The sequence below is a fragment of the Hyaena hyaena genome, unplaced genomic scaffold (assembly GCF_003009895.1).
Source record: "Hyaena hyaena isolate Hyena2069 unplaced genomic scaffold, ASM300989v1 scaffold_42, whole genome shotgun sequence".
NCBI lineage: Eukaryota > Metazoa > Chordata > Mammalia > Carnivora > Hyaenidae > Hyaena > Hyaena hyaena.
In genome coordinates this window covers 2,734,181-2,754,713 of record NW_024080674.1, presented here as the reverse complement: position 1 = coordinate 2,754,713, position 20,533 = coordinate 2,734,181, and the positions used below count along the sequence as shown (strand labels likewise).

The following is a 20,533-nucleotide window of genomic DNA, read 5'->3' as shown; positions in this document are numbered from 1 at the left end:
CCCAGAAAGCATGGCTCCCCTATCCACCCCTACCCTTGAGCGTCCCTGCCCGGGTATGTGAGTCCACACCCCTTGGTGTCACCGCCTCTGGGGGCGCCTGACCGGGTCCTGGGCAAGGACTCCGTAACAGGAAATGGATGGCACCAGGGCAGCTGGGCTGGCTGGCAGAGGACACAGAGGGCACTTTCCAACGGGCCGTTGCCAAGGCTTGTTCTGACTGTTAGTATCCAAGAGAGCAAAGAGCTGTTTACACAGCCCTCCTCTCCACCATGGAGAGGGGAGGGGCTGGGGTCCATGGGTGTCACCGATCAGCACAACCTCCTCCTCCTTCCTGCCCTCAAACAACCCCTATACACGGTGTACCTAATGCGCTTTTTTGAGAGACAGAGAGTGAGCAGGGGAGGGGCAGAGAGAGGGAGACACAGAACCCGAAACAGGCTCCAGGCTCCGAGCTGTCAGCACAGAGCCCGACATGGGGCTTGAACTCACAGACTGCGAGATCATGACCCAAGCCAAAGTCGGACACTTAACCAACTGAGTCCCCCAGGCGTCCCTACGCTATATACCTAACACCACCTCCACCATGTCAGAAGGACACTGAACACACACACACACACACACACACACCTACGTACATTCGATCCTTACTATTTGTGGTTTCTGTATTTGCAAATTCTCCTACTTCCTAAAATTTATAATCTCAAAAGTCAATACTCACAGCATCACTGCGGTCACTGATGGACAGGGGTGGGATGGCCAATCACCTGTGTCACCTCACACGGCTTCCCCAGCTGAGCTCAAACAAGGCAATGCTGCTTCCTCTCTCAGCTCATACTGTACACACGGGTCCTTTTCACGGTCTATTTAGTGCTTTGCTTTCTGTATTGGAGCCTTTGGTTCATGACATCACTATCTGGCCCCCAAGCAAAATGCAGGCATGCTGTCCGGTCTCCTGACAACAGGAAGCTTGTGAGTTGCAGTGCTGTTGGTCATGAGTTCAATGTTAATGAATCAACAATGTATATTAAACACGGTGTCTGGAAACCAAAATATATCTTTACCACAAAGTAAAAGATGACCAGAGGCTTGCAGGAAACTGACCCCCCCCCCCCCCCCGCCCAGGAGTAATGATTCAGTACCTGCTAACTCAGGGTTGGCACAAAGCCTGAATGACTTTCTGAAACATAAACACCGTGAATAACGAGAATCAACCAAGCTATAAACCGAATCCTATGTCCATCATGTCAAAAGAGAAAGGGCATTTGAACCCCACAAATTAGAAGGGACAGCTTCAGACCTTTCAGCTGAGTAAATGTATTTATAAGAAGAACTCCCGAGGCGCCTGGGTGGCTCAGTCGGTTAAGTGTCTGAGTTCGTCGGCTCAGGTCATGATCTCACATTTCATGGGTTCAAGCCCCGCAAAGGGCTATGGGCTGACAGCTCAGAGCCTGGAGTCGGATTCCGATTCTGTGTCTCCCTCTCTCTCTCTGCCCCTCCCTCACTCACACTCTGTCTCTCTCTCTCAAAAATGAATACGTTAAAAAAAATAAAGAAAGAAAGAAAGAAAAACCAAGAACTCCCTACATCAACCTTGATGGTCTTCATTCATATAAACAGTTAAACCCACGTTCCTGACGGACCTGGACCCTCGCACGGTGCCAAGGGCCGCCGCAAAGGTGCACTCAGCCGCCATAGCCCTGTCACTAGGTTTAGTAACCTGAGGTCTGAGATGGCTTCTGGTGGCATCCAGTCCCCTGCGGGCCTTTTCCAGCTCGAGCCCTCACTCACCGAGCCCTCTACCGAGATCTAGAAAGAAGAGGAGATGGTGTCAGCCCAGTGTGAGAGTCCACGTGAGGCTCTGGAGAAGAACCCTGCCTAACGCTCCCCCGTGCCCATGATGCCACTCTGTATGCATGATCCCCCCCACCCACCAACAAGGCACCATCCTGGGGCCCCACCCACAGAGGAGGAAGCTGAGGCACAGAGGAGGAAGCTGAGGCACAAACAGTCAAATAACAAAACTGCTCGGTGTGACCCTGGAATCCAAACTCTTAGCTGCAAATCGACAAAGCCAGCAGCCAGTCCGTCCTAGGCATTTAAAACTGGAGTCTACAGGGGGCCCGGGACGCTCAGTTGGCTGAGCATCTGACTTCGGCTCAGGTCACGATCTCACACTTCGTGAGTTCGAGTCCCACGTCGGGCTCCGTGCTGTCAGTGCAGATCCCGCTTCAGATCCTCTGTCCCCTCTCTCTCTCTGCCACTCCCCAGCTCGCACTCTTTTTCTCAAAAATGAGTAAACATTGAAAAAGTAAAAAATTAAAAAAAAAAACAAAAACGTAGTCTACAATATTATCTTTATTCTTCCGGCAGTTTTCAAAATGTGATAAACATTTCTCTATAACTTCTCCCAAATTCTCGAACCCACAGTCATGTGACAAAAAAAAAAATCATTCAATGTTACTAGAGGGAAAAATAACCGAGGAAAACCACGCCGAGGGGCCAGAGCTGACCCGACCAAGCCCTGCAGCTGTCAGATTTAGCAGAAGGTAATAAGCTGGAGCCTTGAGATGCTCCCCCGACACCCAGCAGGCAGGCAGCCCCTGTCCCGCCTCCACAGCCTCCGGGGGACGGGAAGGCGGGGCAGGAATGTGTCCCCCAGGCTTACGGGGTGCACCTGTCTGCACTGGCCATTGCCTACTGCCGAAAGCGATCACCATAAATTCACGATCGTTCTGTTCAGGCGCCCAGAGCAGGTCCCACGGGCTTCCAATCAAGACATCAGCAGGGCCGGGTTCCCCCCCCAGCCCCCCCGCCGAGAGGCTGTTTCTTTGGATGTTTCCAGTTTCTAGATGCCCCCTGCATGCTGTCTCTCCCTCTCCAAGCCAGCAGCTAAGCCCTCGTGTATGTCTCAGGTTCAGTCTCCTCTCTTTCAATGGGTCTTGTGATGATAACATCGGAGCCACCTGACTAATCCAGGGCAGTCTCCTCACCTTGAAATCATGAGCTGAATGACATTGGCAAAGTCCCTTTGGCCATGAAACGTCACATGCTCACAGGTCCAGGGGGCCACTATCCTGCCCACCATACCTTACACGCTGTACCCTCTGGAACAATCCAGAGTGTGTATGTTTTTACTCTTTTATGCTAACTGCTTGACTTCTTACATGAACAGCATATAAGGGTTTTCACATAAACCATCCACCAAAAAAACTCTTCACACGCGAACATGCACCTTGCGTTTAAAAATGAAAACTACCTCACCTCCCAAGCTAGGCAGCCCCTAAGGTGCCGCCCCTCAGTGGAGGGAAAGAGACCAAGGCAGAGGGGACCCAGGAGGACTTCACTTTGCCTGTGGCTCCTTCTGCTACTCACTCCCCAAACTCCCCACCCTCACACTCAAATCAGATGGTTAAGACTTGATGCCATCACCCAGTGAAGATCTCTGAGCGACAAAGATCAGAAGAATGAATAGGCAGCAGTCTGAGACTGTCCGATAGGCCTCGCCCTGCCTAGACCTTCTAGAAAAGGTCCTCACTCCCAGGATATCATAAACTGGAGATCAGCTTCAGGCACTCCTCTCAGAAAGGACTGATTGGGCACCTACTCTGTGCCAGGCTCTGGGCGATGGTGATTAAGTTGTCACCAACTGGGGACCAGGGTGTTCCCAGCGGAATGATCACACGAGCAGATGTCACGCTTCAACTGTGCAAGAAAGAAAAGGAGCAGGTGCTCAGAGGCACTCCAAGTGGGGTCTGAGCTCTGGTCAGGACCATCAGAGAAGGCACCCCTGAGGACAGCCAGTAAGACGGAGCTGTGACAAGGTGAAGAGGGGAGAGGACATTCCAGGCAGAGAACGGGAGGTGCAAAGGTCCTATGTCAAGAGGAAGCCTAGGAGGACATCCTGAGTTTGGTGTCGGCCAGGTTGAGGGGAGGAGTCAGGAGGGCAGAAGACTTGGTTTTCTAGTGAGGTGGCCATTGCAGCCATGGTTTGGGTGAGCTCAACCCCTACTTCTAAGGGGAAGGAGGTCCAGGACCAAGTCATGAGCAACCATAATGTTCATGGTTGAAGACGGGCAGGAGAACTCTACTGTCACAGGGGGTATAGGAAACACCGACAAACTGTGTCTCTAAAACTCAGGGTACAATAGCCAAACTATGGAGAGAGGCCAAATGTCCACCGACTGACGAATGGATAAAGAAGATGTGGTGTAGACACACACACACACACACACACACACACACACACACACACACACAGGAATATTACTCAGCCATCAAAAAGAATGAAATCTTGCCATTTGCAATGACATGAATGGAGCTAGAGAGTATTATGCTAAGCGAATGAAGTCAGTCAGAGAAAGACATATATCATATGATTTCACTCACATGTAGAATTTAAGAAACAAAACAGATGAGTACCTGGTGGGGGTGGGGGAAGAGAGGGAAACGAACCATTAGAGACTCTTCTTTTTTAAGGAGGCTCCATCCCCAGCACAGAGCCCAACATGGAGCCTGAACTCATGACCCTGAGATCAAGACCTGAGCTGAGATCGAGGGTCGGGTGCTTAACTGACTGAGCCACCCAAGAGACTCTCGAAGATAGAGAACAAACTGAGGTTGGAGGAGGGAAGTGGGGGGGGGGTGAGGGTTAGATGGGTGATGGGCATTAAGGAGGGCACTTGTGATGAGCACTGGGTACTGTGTGTGATGAATCACTGAATTCTACTCTACCTCTGAAAGCAAAATTGCAGTGTATGTTAACTGACTAGAATTTAAATAAAAATTTGGAAAGAAAAAAAAAAAAGACTATACCAAGTACTGGCAATGATATGGAGTACCCACAGCTGCTAATTCTAAAACAGAATTGCTTTGGAAAAAAGTTGGCAGTTTTGAAAGGCTAAGCACAGTCCTAGCATATGATCCTACCATTAAAAATACAAATAAATAAATTGGGGTGCCTGGGTGGCTCACCAGTTAAGCGTCTAACTCTTGATTTTAGCTCAAGTCATGATCTCACGGATCATGGGATTGAGCCCCGCATAGGGCTAAATTTGGAGCCTGCTTGGGATTCATTCATATTCTCTCTCTCTCTCTCTCTCTCTCAACTCCTCCACTCTCAACCTCTCTCTCTCACTCTCAAATAAATCAATGTAAAAAACAAAAATCAATCAGTCAATCTCAGGATAGACAGGGGGAAATGAAACATATGTCCAGAGGCATATGTCAGTGTTCACTGCAATATTATTTATAATAAGCAAAAACTGGAAATAACCCAAATGTCCATCTTGGTAAATAAACAAAATGTGGTATATCCGTACAAATGAATTTGATTAAACAATAAAAAGGAACTTTGAAATCGTTGTGCTGAAAGAAGCCAGCACAAAGGCAACAGACTGCTTCCATATATATGAAACTTCCCCAAAATGCAAGCCTACGGAAACAGAAAGCAAATCAGTGGGTCTGAGTGTAAATGAGCATGAGGGAGTTTAGGGGTGATGGAAATGTTTGAAGTCTGGGCTGTGGTGATGGCTGCATAAGCTCTATAACTTTATTTTAGAAGAAAATCAATGAACTGTATACTTCCTATATAAATATTTTATGTGAGGTACATTATGCCTCAAAGTTGCTTCTAAAAAATTGGTAGAATGTGAACCCAGTCAGCTCTTTCTAAACCCAGTTCATATCTAAAACCTCCTCATCCAAATACATCAAATATCAAAGCATTCTCATCCAATCTGGTTACAACACCTAAAGGTCAAGTCCAAGTTCAGCCACAGCACCAGCTCCCTGCCCTACATCTCACAAAAGGGCCTTCACATACCTGGTTGGAAGTTCACGCAAAATCATTTCCCCTGATTTGGTCAGAACAGATAATGAAATCCATGACATTTTTTTAAAGGTTTTTGAATATTTGTTTTTGAGAAAGACAGACAGAAATAGAGAAAGAGAGAGAGACAGAGCACGAGCGGGGGAGGGACAGAAAGAAGGGAGACAGAATCGGAAGCAGGCTCCAGGCTCTGAGCTGTCAGCACAGAGCCTGATAGGGGCTCGAACTCACAAGCTGTGAGATCATGACCTGAGCCGAAGCTGGACACTTAACTGACCTGGCCCTCCAGACCTATTCATCACTGTCAGCCCCAGCAAACACTAAGGTGTAATAAGTGCTTACTGTTCTAAACCTCACACGGATCAAATCTCTCAAACAACCCTCTGGGGTCTCCATAATTCTTGTTACTTTATAGATGAAAAAATTGAGACCCAGAGAGGTAAAATCATTTTCCCAAAGACAAAAGGCGAGTTGGCGATGGAGCCTGGGCTTGAACCAAGGTCTTGCATTCCAGAACCACGCTCCTAAGAACAAATCTCTGGTGTGTCACCAGGAAGGGAACATTGAGCCAGCAGCAAAGCACGTGCGGTCAGAAGACAGCTTCCAGCAATGTGGTGCACATGCTGTGTTTCCTCACCAGGGCAAGGATTTTCTCAGCATCAGAACGCGGTGATTTTCTCACGAGAGAAAAACAGCACTGGAGCCACAGGATTCCTTCAGCAAATAAAGCCCGTGTCTTGGAAACATATGCAGAGTGACCCCAGTGTTCATTACACTGTCTCCTGGGGCTCACGGCGCCTATGTTTTGGGTGTTTTTTTTTTAAGTTTATTTTTTACTTTTGGGGCGGGGGAGGGGCAGAACAAAGGAGACACAGAATCTCAAGCAGGCAGGCTCAGTGCCACCAGCACAGAGCCTGATGCAGGGCTTGAACTCAGAAACCCTGAGATATTGACCTGAGCAGAAATCAAGAGTCCAACACTCAACTGACTGTGGCACCCTGGCACACCCCTAGTTTGGGGTTTAACCATAAAATCACCAACCATTTGGGGCGCCTGGGTGGCTCTGTCGATTAAGTGTATGACTTCAGCTCAGGTCATGATCTCGTGGTTTGTGGGTTCAAGCCCCACGTCGGGCTCTGTGCTGACAGTCGAAGCCTGGAGCATGCTTCAGATGCTGTCTCCCTCTCTGCCTCTCCCCTGCTCATGCTTTGTCTCCAATCTCTCAAAAACAAATAAATGTTATAAAGAAAAAGATAATCACTATATCATCATATGATAGGCTATTTCTGCTACCTGATTTTGCCTAACTGTAGGCTAATATACGGTTAAGGCAGAGTAAGCGATGCTATGATGGTCAGTAGGTTAAGTGTAGTAAACGCATTTTCACCTTAAGATATTTTCAACTTGCAGTAGGTTGATCGGGATGTAACCCCTTGGAAAGCAGGGAACCATCTACATTAGTTTCCTCTTTCTTTAACTTTAACTCCTCCCTCGTTATATTTCAGGGAGACTCTCCAGCACTCTGCTTCCAAAAGTGTTTCCGAAACCCCAGATTCCCACCTTGAGGTAGCTACCCCTAAGAATGCAAATGAGAACTTGTACACAATTGCGTGGCTCTCCTGACACATGATTTGAATATGAATCTGTGTCAATGTTTAGGAAATCAATTAGCTCCAAAGTGGCAAATTCTAAAAGGGGCTGTGATACTCCATTCCAACACCAAACAGAAAAATTATGTCCTGTCCGTACTGCTCCCTTTGAGCCCCCATAGTAACAGTGCATGTTTCTCTCATGGTTAATTGTCACTTTTAATGAATTATCTACATTCTTCTCTCAGACACTGCATCAGGAGTTCTCAACTATGACGGCCGTTAAAATCATCTGGGGGGATTTAAAAAAAAAATGGAATAGATACCCTGGTCCCACCCCAGATTATTTCAAAGGTCTAAAGCGGGGCAGGGACGGTAGTTGTTAAGCTCCCGGATGGACTGCCAGCCAGGGTCAGGCGGCCTGCACGTGTGGGGCACGGCCTGTTTAATCCATCTTTGTATCCCAGCCACCTGGCACTGCCCCTGCACACAGGAATCATCTCATAATTGTTTTAAGCGCAAATATCTAGAGGACCTGAGTCCACTGAGGACACAAATTTATGATTTACTGAGGCTGTTTACTGCGCGTGTACACTATCCCGGCCTAGAGCTCAAGCTAATGATCCTTCTTTAGCCTTAAACCAAGGGAGAAGAGCGAAGGAAGGGATGGAGCGCTGTCTGTCTGTCTGTCTGTGAGCCGAATGATCCTGAGTTCAATCTCCATTTTGCAGCATCTTCCCAGCAATCCTTAACCTCACTGAGCTCGGTTCCTCCCCTGTCTTACATCAACCGGGCCTCCGGAACATTCAAGGAAGACGGGGACAAAGACCCCACAAAATGGCAGCTAGCCTCATGTCTTTTTTTTTTTTTTTTAATTCCAAGGACACCTGATGAAGCAAGCAACCCTAAGGGCTCCCTCCTCCCCACCTCCCGCACCGAGCATCTGGCTCCGCTGAGCCGCGGCCACAAGGAAATGCCCAGGGCCGCCAGGATGTTCAGGGAAGGGCGGGTCCAAGGCCGCAGCCCCGCCCCGCCGCCCGCCTCAGCCTTCAGGGGGCGTCAGCCTCACCTGGGCAGCCTGGGAAAACGCACATTTCCAGGTCCCACCCGCCCCCGCCCCAAGAACCCCGATCCGAGGGCCTGGGAGGCGCCAGGGAATGTGCAATCGAACCAGCCAACCCCCCCCAACCCTCACCCCCAGGTAACTGTCGCAGGCGATGCCGCCGTCCCTTACGACTCAGCAAGTCCCTGCCATCTTCCCAGCGGGGCAGCAGGGCGGAACCCACACCCGCCGCTCCCAGACGGGGAAACCCACGGCCGCCCGGGGCGGGAGGGGCGACAGCAGGTGGCAACCTCCACCCCGGCCTGGGGACGCCGTGCCTCACACTGGGGGGGGGGGGCGGGAGGTTCTCGGGTCCTCCAGGGGCCGCCCCGCCCAGCCTCCTGCGGCCGCTGGCTTCAGATCCACCCGCCTTCCCTCCCGGGGCCGCGACCCCGAGGCGCGGACACCCCCGCGGCGGGTCTGCGGCGAGGCCGCCCCCCCCCCCCCCGCCCCGCACCAGTCGGCGCGGCACCCGCGGGCTCCCGAGGGCCGGGCGGGCGCAGACGCGGTCTGCTGGGACCAAGGGGTAACGACAGGGATAATCAGGAAACAATGACACGGTGGAAGCCACGGCTGCTCCCAGCTCCGCGCGCGGGCACCGGCCGGGCTTCCCGGGGTCCCCAAAGAAAGGCGGGCAGGGGTGCGAGGCAGCCGCGCGCCCGGGCCCCGGAGGGACGGGACCGCGCCGGGGGCGCCGGCCGAGCTGCAGCCGCGACGACCCGCCCGCCTCCCCGCCGGCCGCGCGCTCATGGCGCCGGGCGCGGCCGACCTGTCAGGCCCGGCCAGGCCGCCCCGGCGCCCGCGGGCCCGCCCGCTCCCCGCTCACCCGGCGCGGGGCCTGCTGTCCATCCGCTTCTTCTGGCGCACCGGCTGCAGCGGGATGTTGTCCGTCATGTCGCCCGCGCCGCCCGCCTTGGCCGCCGCGCCCCCCGCGCCGCCTGGGCCGCCGCCCGGTCCGGCCTCCGCGCCGCCGCCCGCCGGCGCCGCGCCGCCCCGGGGGAGGAGGCGGCGGCAGCGGGCGGGCCGGGCCCGCAGCGAGGGGGCGAGCTCGCGAGCGCCGGGCCACGCGCGGAGCCGCCCGCGCGGCCCGACCGACGGACACGGGCGCACCATGGGCCCGAGCTCGGCGCTGCGCCCGCTCGCGCCGCGCCGCGCCTGCCACGGGGGGCGGCCGGCTGTGTCCGCGCCGCCGCCGCAGTGTCCCCGCCCCCCGCCCGCGCCGCGCGCCCCCCACGCGCGCCCCCCCGGCCACGCGCCCCCCGCCCGCGCCCCGGCGTGCGCGCGCGCGCCCGCCGCCCCCTCCCCCCCGCAGCCCGCAGCCCGCAAACGCGCACCCCCGGCCGCGCTCCCCCGCCCCTGCCGCACGCCTTTCCTCGCGTGCTCACGCTGGCACTAGCGTGCGCCTTCACACACGAACCCTGCACACTCACGCCCCTTCTCACCCGCCCGCTCCCCTCAACATCCCCAATCACAACCGCGTGAATGCACACCGGCCGCCTCACACCGCCCCCCCCGACATTCACGATCACACACGCACACCTGCACACGCGCACACAGCCTGCCACCTCCTTGACATTCACGATCACACATGCACACCTTGCACACCTGCACACACACACCCTGCCACCTCACTCCCCCACATCTGATATTTGCAATCACACAACTGCACACCCTACCACACTCAACCCCATCCCCCAACTCTGATCTACCAATCTTGAACCTTAGGCCTCACATACTTGTGCCCCTGAATCACAATTGCATGGAGACATACACCCCCACCTCACTCCACTTCCAGACTCCCTCACCCACCATCCTTTACCGTCACCCACCCTCACACTCCCCCCTGGATCCCTGGGAGTCACAGTCACACACACACGTGCACACACTAATTCTCACACTCCCTCTGGGCCTTACACTCGCCCTCTCAGTCACTCAGACACTTTCAAGCATGCTGAGACACACACCCACACACCTGAGTCCTCCCACCCAGAGCCGCAGCCACACTTACTTGCTGTACCCTCTCCCACAGTGCCTCGGATCCGTTGACTTTCAAGGGCCTGTTAAAAATTTTGAGAACAGAAAGCAAATGAGTAGTTGTCGGGGCACTTAGGTGGCTCAGTCAGTTAAGCATCCAACTTCAGCTCAGGTCATGATCTCACGGTTCATGGGTTCGAGCCCCGCATCAGGCTCTGTGCTAACAGCTCAGAGCCTGGAGCCTGTTTCAGATTCTGTGTCTCCCTCTCTCTCTCCCCCTCCCCTGCTCACGCTGTCTCTCTCTCTCTCTCTCTCTCAGAAATAAATAAAACACTAAAAACAATCAAAATAAATTAAGAAAAAAGAAAATGAGTAGTGGTGACAGGAGGAAGGACGGGGGGGGAAGGGGGAAGGCTGGGGTAAGTTAAAAATCTGTATGTAATGGGGCGCCTGGGTGGCTCAGTCGGTTAAGCTCTGACTTTGGCTCAGGTCATGATCTCACGGTTTGTGAGTCTGAGCCCCACATCAGGCTCTGCGCTGACAGCTCAGAGCCTGGAGCCTGCTTCAGAGTCTGTGTCTCTCCTTCTCTCTGCCCCTCCCCAGCTTGCACTCTGTCTCTGTCTCTCTCTTTCTCAAAAATAAATGAACAACAGCAAAAAAAAAAAAGTCTTTAAAAAATCTGTATGTAATTGAGCCTCAAAATGTAAAACCCTATAAACAAACCTGCTGCTGCAAATAAAGCAACATTTTACGTAGTTACACCTAATAAATTTCAGGTGGAGTATGGGTGCCTCTTAACATGTTTGCTGTGAATAAGGGCGGAGCCACCAAATATCTGTTTCCGGGGCCCTGGGTGAAGGAAGGCCGACCCCCACCTAACAAGTGTGACTTAGCTCTGGCCACAGTGAAGCCCCTGGGGAAAAGAAGCCTGCCTTCAGAAATGCCGCGTCGCACCTGTCACGGGAAGATGGTGTCGTTTGGCTACCAGACCTGGTCTGCTTTGCTTTCTGTGTCTTCCCGTGTCCACGGCAGTGCTGGGCACGTGACATGGAGCACAGGCAACACCCAATAAACGCTTGGGGTTTTTAAAATTTTATTTATTTTGAGAGAGAGAGAGAGGCACAGGGCACACACAGGCACATGTGCAAGTGGGGGAGGGGCAGAGAGCGAGAGAGGGAAAGAATCCCGAGCACACTCCATGCCCATCTCAGGAACGGCAAGATCATGGCCTGAGCCGAATTCAAGAGTCGGGCACTTTCCTGAGCCACCCAGGCCCCCATCAATGAATGCTTGAGTGGAGGAAATGTATACACCTGGCTGCATCCCAGTAGCCCAGACCCTCTCCCACTTGCTCCCCTGGAAGTCCACCTCAAACCTCACCCGGTTCCCAGTCAGACCCTCTTCACTCCGCTACCGCACAGACTGAGACACCCGGGATTGTGACCACCTGGAGTCCAGTGTCCCCGCCACAGCCGGGGGTCAAGAAGCGTGAGGTTTGTTCTTTTTTTTTTTAATATTTTTATTTATTTCTAGGAGAGCGAGAGAGACAGCGTGAGCAGGGGAGGGTCAGAGAGAGAGGGAGACACAGACTGAAACAGGCTCCAGGCTCCGAGCTGGCAGTCAGCACAGAGCCCGACGCGGGGCTCGAACCCACGAACCGCGAGATCATGACCTAAGCGAAAGTCGGACGCTCAACCGACTAAGCCACCCAGGCGCCCCGCGTGAGGTTTGTTCTTATCCTGTACCTGAAACATGCACGGAGTTTCATATTTAATCCTCTATCATTCTGCCAGCCAGGTCTAAACCAAACCCATTTTGCAGGTGAGGAAGTAGAGGCTCAGAGGGGCCTGCTCAGAGCAACACGGTTAGGAAGAAACAAGGACTGTCTCCGGGGCCCTGCTTTTTCCTGCTCTGGCAGGGCCCAAGGGCCCCCTGTGATCAGCTGACTCACATTACCACCCTCCAGCCACCCGCCAACCCCGATTCCAAATATCTCCAGATCCTTCCCATTCTTGTGCAACCTCTCTGCCGCCACCACCATCAGACCGTGTCCTGGTTTTCTAAAGTCCCGAGTAATACCAGTGGCTCTGTCGTCGGAGGTCCGATGTAACTTTCACCACCTCCCCACTGCAGAAGCTGAGACAGCTTACAGACTGCCAGGACTCAGTTTCCTCATGTAAAATGGGGGTAGTACCAGCCTCATAGGACTGTTGGAAGATTTAAGTGAGTTGAGGGGCGCCTGGGTGGCTCAGTCGGTTAAGCGTCCGACCTCGGCTCAGGTCATGATCTCGCGGTCCGTGGGTTCGAGCCCCACGTCGGGCTCTGTGCTGACAGCCAGCTCAGAGCCTGGAGCCTGTTGCGGATTCTGTGTCTCCCTGTCTCTCTGATCCTCCCCTGCCTGCACTCTCTCTCTCTCTCTCTCTCTCTCTCTCTCTCAGAAATAAATAAAAACATTAAGAAACAATCAATCAATCAATCAATGAGTTCATGGTAAATATAAACTAGCTGGATGAGTGGCCACACAGAGGAAGCACTCTGTAAGGCTCCTTACAGAGTTGGAAGAGTTGATCAAGGGAGCGGAAAGCACTTAGCGCAATGCGTGCACGAGTTAATAGTCGTAGAAAGTCAGCCGTTCCAATCCTTCCAAACCCCTACTGCTAGGGGTAGTTTTATTTTCCGCTAATTAAAGAATAAGCACCATGGCATTATCCGGTGGTTGTCTCTGGACAAAAAGATTCTAGGTAGATATTTAAAATACAGTTTCAGGACGCCTGGGTCGCTCAGTTGGCTAAACTCCAACTGTTGATTTCAGCTCAGGTCACGATCTCATGATTCGTGAGTTTGAGGCCCGCATTGGGCTCTATGCTGACAGTGTGGTGCCTGCTTGGACTTCTCTCTCCCTCTCTCTTTCTGTTCCTCCCCAGCCTGTGCTCTCTCCCTCTCTCAAAATAAAAAAACTTAAAAAAATATATAGCTTAATTTCTACAGTATGTTTTTAATTATTTGAAATTTACAGAAGACTGGAACAGATCACAGAAAGAGCTTCGTAAACCCACCCCCTGTATACTCCACCCCACATGCACCCCCAACCCCAAACCCAGCAGTTTCCCTCATTATTAACATCTTGTATTCGTGGGGTACTTCTAGGCGAATCTTACAATTTTTGTTTATTCCTTCTATTTTCTTTAGCGAACAGGTATCACTTTTACCATGTTTTTAAATAATTTTTTAAAAGACCACAGAACCCCCTCTGATTCTCCAGAGGTAATAACATTTTCATATGGAAAGAGAGGGGTATGGGAATGCAAACTGGTGCAGCCACTCGGGGAAACAGTGTGCAGGTTCCTCAAAGATTAAACATAGAACTACCCTACGACCCAGCAATTGCACTAGTAGGAATTTATCCAAGGGACACAGGTGTGCTGTTTCGAAGGGGCACAGGCTCCCCAATATTTATAGCAGCGCTATTGACAATGGTCAAAGTATGGAAGAGCCCAATGTCCACCGATGAATGAATGGATAAAGAAGACATGGTATACATACACAATGGAGTATCACTCGGCAATGAAAAAAAAATGAAATCTTGCCATTTGCAACTACATGGATGGACAGAGTATTATGCTAAGTGAAATTAGTCAAAGAAAGACAATATCATATGACTTCCCTGATATGAGGAATTTAAGCACAAAACATGAACATAAGGGAAGGGAAGCAAAAATAATATAAAAACAGGGAGGGGGGCAAAACATAAAAGACTCTTAAATACGGGAAACAAACTGAGGGTTTCTGCAGGGGTGTTGGGTGGGGGGATGGGCTAAATGGGGGATGGGCATCAAGGAGGACACTTGTTGGGAGGAGCACTGGGTGTTATCTGTTGGGGATGAATCGCTGGAATCTATTCCTGAAATCATTATCGCACATGTTAACTAAGGTGGATGCAAATTTTAAAAAATAAATTAATTTTGGGGCGCCTGGGTGGCTCAGTTGGTTAAGCGTCTGACTTTGGCTCAGGTCATGATCTCACGGCTTGTGAGTTCGAGCCCCGCGTCGGGCTCTGTGCTGACAGCTCAGACCTGGAGGCTGCTTTGGATTCTGTGTCTCCCTCTCTCTCTGACCCTCCCCTGCTCATGCGCTCTCTCTCTCTCTCTCTGTCTGTCTCTCTCTCAGAAATAAACCATTTAAAAAATTTTTTTAAATAAATTAATTTTAAAAGAAAGAAGCGGCTGGTATTGTTTTTGTATTTTCTAAATTGTTTTTCAGGGCACTTTTACAACCATTGGAGAAGACACTTTTTAAGACTCTTCCAGAAAAGCAATTCCTCAGGAAGAGAGGCACTTAAAAGCTTTTATCTCATCTTGAGAGAGATCTAGATGCTTGCACGAGGTAGGAGCAAGGCCCCTGGGGCCTCTGAGAGCAGCACTAGGGGCGGGGAGAGAGGCAGGGCTGGGAGCGGACAGTAATCCGAGGGGCAGCGTCCTGGGGTCGCTCAGCAAGACGTGCTTCCCTCTTCCTGGCCTGGCCCTGTCTTCTCCTCACGGTCCCAGGAATGGTGACCTCAGGGGTCGGCTTTCGGAGGAACAACCCGCTTCAGTGACCCTTGAGAGCCCTCTCTAAGCTGTGGGCTCTGAGTACAGGAAGCTTCTGGTACTGATACCTGGAACAGAAAAGTCTTTGACAGATAAGCCAACCTTACTCCGTCTGCAGTAAGTGGCCAAGAAGTCAAGGGCAGGAGCAAGGCTGGATGGAGGCCGGGCCTATGGGGACTCAGAATTAATACAAATGTTCCGGGTAAACTCCAGCTGAGGGGAGAAGCTATGAAACTCCTTGGGTGCCTGGAATCTTCTCTCTGAACGATTTTCGGTGAATGTACTGGGTCCCTAGAGCAGTTCCTCGACCTGGGCACTGCTGACATTTGTACTGAACATTCCTTTATCGCGGGGGCCTTCCTGTGCATGGTACGGTGTTTACCATCAACCCTGCTCTGTCTACACTACATGCCCACAGCAGCTCTCCACCCCTCCCCGCCCCCAAACTGCGACAACCAGAGATGTCTTCAGATATTGTGAAATGTCCTGGAGGGCGTGATTGCCCCTGGTTGAGACCCACCAGACTAGAAAGGGCTTTGTCTCTAATACTAATCTCATTCTCCCCGTTCCATCCCCCCCCCTTTTTTTTTGGTAAAAAATAAGAACTGCTTAAGAGCTTTTCACAGACAACAATATCTACCTATGATTTAATAATACTATTTGGTCTATATGGTACTGGTTTTTACCTCCAAAAAATGACACTAGGGAGTTTACGGAAAATTCTACGGAACAGTCATTCATTCCAGTAATCTTCACTGGGGATCTACAAGGTTCAGGGCAATGGGGATACCGAGGATCCCTACTGGTTTTTAGAAGTTATAAAAGACTTTGAAATGAGTAAGAAAGGTAGACTGACCCGCATACTCTCTCAGGTTACCAATGCCTTTCATTGTCTTTGAGCTATTTCACAACTCTGTTGTGAAACAGAAGTAATACACCCTAGAAATGCAATGGATTTTATCCAGAGGAATGCAATTGATTATTGCCCTGTGGATACTGTTTTCCATCTATTTGTAAATTTACTTTAACATTCCTGATTGCCTGGGTTTGAAAGGTCTTTGTTTCTCCGTAGAATCAGCGGGACATCTGTTAGAGCAAAATCTTTGACTCCCGTCATTTTACATTTGTAGGAGTCATGATTTTCCTTTTTTGTTAAATATGATAAGAGTAGATGGCAAATCACCAAGGAAACATTTTAAGAGTACAAATGTGACCTGGATGGGAACAAGTTTGTTGTGCTGTTGTGAAGCATCCTTACTTGATAAAGATAAAAAGCTGGCCACCCACAGTCTCCTCCTCATTCCCTCGTATTTCACTGGCCTGGGCAATCCCAAAGAGCAGCAAACTTAAATCCCATTACCACCTCCTCTTCTCCCTTTTCTGGGGTCTTCGCCATGTGAGAAAATGAAGATAAAGATAAAATTGGCCTCTGACATGTCAATTAACTCAGGACATTTAGAGAATTCAGTGAAAATAATTTTCATCCTGATGGGATGGCCTGAAAGCTATCAGAGTAATAGCAAAAGTTAGGAAAACAAAACCAAGGGGCACCAGGGTGGCTCAGTTGGTTGAGTATCTGACTTCAGCTCAGGTCATGATCCTGGGTTCGAGCCCCGTGTCAGGCTCTGTGCTGACAGCTCAGAGCCTGGATCCTGCTTCAGATTCTGTCTCCCTCTCTCTCTGCCCCTCCCCCACTTGCACTCTGTCTCTCTTTAAACATTAAAAAAATTAAAAAACAAAAAAGGAATAGTGGGAATTGGTTACAGCCAAGTGATAAGGACCTAGGGCTTTTTTTTTTTTTCTTTTTTTTTGGTTTGGGCTTTTGTTTTTGTTTGGGGCAAAAAAAAAAAAAAATTCATGTGTGCCAAGAACATAAATCCCTAAACAACAGCCATATGTGACCAAAAGCAATGGCTTCTTTGGGCATATTAGACTGATCACTTTGGAAGCAACCCATTTTCTTTAAACAAAAATGGGCATTCCTAATTATTGTGATCGTTTCACAATGCACAATCATTAGTTTGTACACCTGACGCTAATATTATATGTCAAATATACCTCAATTTAAAAAAATAAAAACTACAATCATAATTCACACATGGGGTCATACCACTCCGACAGTTATATTTTATGGCAAAATGTGCTTTAATTTTCTATCTAAACCTTTTTCCTAGAGAATTCACTTTTGAATTTTCACTTCAAGATTCATTCACTTTTAGGTACTTTTGAAAGATTAAATGACATTCTCTGCCATTTAGGGCTAATGTACTGCCTGTAACCTCAAATAAAATAGGTGGCCAAGGAAATATATTTGTTATGCAAAAGGAATTAAATAACAGATTAAAAAAAAGAGAAATGGCATTTATTATTTTAAAAATTTTTAATGTTAATTTCTAGAGACAGAGCATGAGCAGGGTAGGGGGCAGAGAGAGAGACAACAGAATCTGAAGCAGGCTCCAGGCTCTGAGCTGTCAGCACAGAGCCCAACGCAGGGTTCGAACCCACAAACCGCGAGATCATGACCTGAGCCGAAGTCGGATGCTTAACCGACTGAGCCACCCAGGCGCCCCAGAAACGGGCATTTCTTAAGTGCTTCATGGTTTTGTTTGGAAACAAGAGAACAGTACTGAGAAACTGGTGGGTTCTAGGCTCCACAAGAAAGCTTAGGCTTTTCCCCGCTGGAAAAAGCACTTTCCTTAAGTGAATACATTTGGTTGCAGAAGCTGTAACATAGATGAGCAACACCAAGGCAAGAAGAAAGCAAAGGTGTGAACTAGCTGCTGCGGTGTTCGGATCTGAACTCAATACAAGGTCAGAAACACAGGGTTAGCCAAATACACGGCTTTTTGATAGACTCAGAATGAACTCCCCAAGCATGGACGAATGGGCCCAGGAGAGCAGCGTTCTGCCATTTTGTAACTTCCAACCACACACATCCACGTGTCAATGGGAGGGGATAACGTGTACATGGAGGAAATCGGTGAAATGTGGGAACGCTACGGAAACCCAGCTGATTATGTGAACCTATTTCGAAGGCACAGAAAACACCCACCTTAAAAATTACTCCCACTGGCCTACTTCCCCCCCCCCCCGCACTTTACCTCCATCTTCAAAGCGATCAACCAGGGAATGATGAAATGTGCCATCGCACGCACGCCCCCCGGGTTAACGAGCTGCAGAAAGGAACATCATCTTCACGATAAAGCTGCATCTCCTGACCCATGTGACCTACTCCTTCAGTGTCAACATACTGAATCAAGAGAACCTACCTGATCCAGAGTTGAGACAAATTCCACCTAAGGATGGTGTTGATTTTCTGAGCCAAACAGGAGAGAAAAGGGTGACCACCATACCGAACGCTTCCTGGGTCTTACATGAAATGTTTCTATGCTCTTGTGTAACCTCACCATAATCCTCTAAATCAAATATCATCCCCAGTGTGCAGGGAAGGTATTTGAGGTTCTACAAATTATCTTGCCGTAGGGCACCTGGCCTGTGTGTTGACCTGGGACTCTTTCCAAATGACCAGCTGGTTATCTCGTGAACACATCCCTTCCCCAGATGTGAAATGTACCTGGATCATCAAATCTGATGGTTTCTGGGCATTCTGTGTATGCCACCGTGCATGAACTTGGGCTCAAGCTATCTGCTGCATTGTACACAGCAGGTCATATTGCTCTGAGAGCTCCCTTTGAAACTGAAGAACTTCCTGTAAACGTGCAGATAGCACAACACATTCCTTGATGTTGTGGTTTAGCTGGAGTGTTACCTGGCTCAACCTGGTGCTCCCAGACAGAACGGGAAAGGCCACACCACCTTCCTCACACTGCCTTCCGTTCTGCACAGCTCTTAGGCAAGTTCTGCCTGCCAAACAAAATACAAACTTCACCTGGAGGGAGGGGTCTGCCCCCACTCCCCCAGACCCACTCTACAAACGCAACTACCCCATACAAAGCAACAATTCCTTCTCCCAGAACACTGGTCTTGAAACTGAAGGCAGCGGGTCAGGGGGAAACATGGAAGTTTTTTCTCACTCTCCCCGACTCTCACTGAGCTACAATTGCCAGTTTATCCTTAAAGATGTTGAGATTCCCTTAAATTCTCCATCCACTATGAAAAAAGAGCTTTAGGGGTGCCTGAGTGGCTCAGTTGGTGAAGCGTCTGACTTCGGTTCAGGTCATGATATCACAGAGCACTAGTTCAAGCCCTGTGTCTGGCTTTGTGCTGACAGCTAAGCCTGGAGCCTGCTTCAGCTTGTGTCTCCCTTTCTCTCTTCGCTCCTCCCCCCACCCACTCTCTCTCAAAAAGAAGCAAACATTAAAACTTTTTTTTTTTTAATTAAAAAGAGCTTTGAATACACAGAACCCATAAAGGAAAATAAAAGAGGTAGGCAGGTCTCAAAAGGGCGTTTCAGGGCACCCGTACTGATTCTTAAACACGGACGCAATGCACTAGACCATGGACGGTAGTGTGCTCACATCACAATCTAGTGGAAGAGTAGCTTCAAAGATTAGGGCCGAGAATAGGCATAGACACAACACACAACACGCACAACTGAACCACACACGGAAACATTCATCTTTGCCGCAGCAATCCCTCAAGGGGGAATTTACCGCGCGGTTAACTGGGTGGAAAGAAAACTATGCCGCAATGAGGACCAAAGCTATTTAACAGTTTGAGGGACAATAAGGAGCATTGTTTAGCAACAGCTGATTTAACATTTGGGTACTGTTGTGGGTATTTAACAAGGATTTACCTCGGAACAAGGTCTGGAGTATGGCGGTAGAAGAAAGTTTTACTAAAGTAAAAATAATTCTCATACATTTCAATCTAGACCTCAGACTTCACTGTGGGTTAGTTATCAAGCGGGAGAAGGGGTCAGTACAGATACTTGGGATCGGGGCATATTGGTTTAAATACCTCCATTTCAATTATCTGAAGGACCTGGTTAATCTTGCTTTCAGGGTCAAGAGTGACCACTCCCTCAAGATTTAGGAGTTGAGGCCAAAGGACAGACAAACCTTGGAGAGGGCCCACCTGCAAAGGAAGGTGCCACGCACGGCTCCTGTCAGGTTAAAGGCCATGGGAATGTAACGCCAGGCTTCTCCCGATGTCAGGATCCATTCAGAGTCACATCCACATCCATAGAGATTCTCCTAGAACCCGATGCTAGTTCTTGTCCCCGGGTTTGCACAGAGAAACAGATCAAAAGGGAGGTGACTGGGTACTTCCCCAGTAGCACACTAACCTGGTCTTGACTTTGTGTCTCCCCAGGGGGTCCTTTCGCCACCACCCTCTCAAAGAATCTTGGAATTAAGTGCCACCTCCTATGCGATTCTCAGCTGTCCCTTCAGTAAAAAATATGGTCTCTGCCCAATGACTTGTACCATGTTGAGGATTGACATCTGGGGTAATCTACAGCATGGCAAGCCTTCCGTGGTCACAAAGGAACAGA

General features: G+C 50.0%; 1 protein-coding gene across 2 annotated transcripts in view; it reads right to left on the bottom strand.

Moving 5' to 3' along the window:
* Positions 1-9,444, bottom strand: part of ATP9A (ATPase phospholipid transporting 9A (putative)) — a 124,346-nt gene extending 114,902 nt beyond the window's left edge. Inside the window, exon 1 of one of the 2 annotated variants that reach the window (XM_039229968.1) lies at positions 9,345-9,444. In XM_039229968.1, the coding sequence (XP_039085899.1) occupies positions 9,345-9,412 (68 nt within the window). In that variant the 5' untranslated portion in view covers positions 9,413-9,444. Of the gene's footprint in view, positions 1-718; positions 760-9,344 lie in introns of those variants that run through there. The other variant, XM_039229970.1, reaches the window with a different exon arrangement.
* Positions 9,445-20,533: the final 11,089 nt, after the last annotated feature.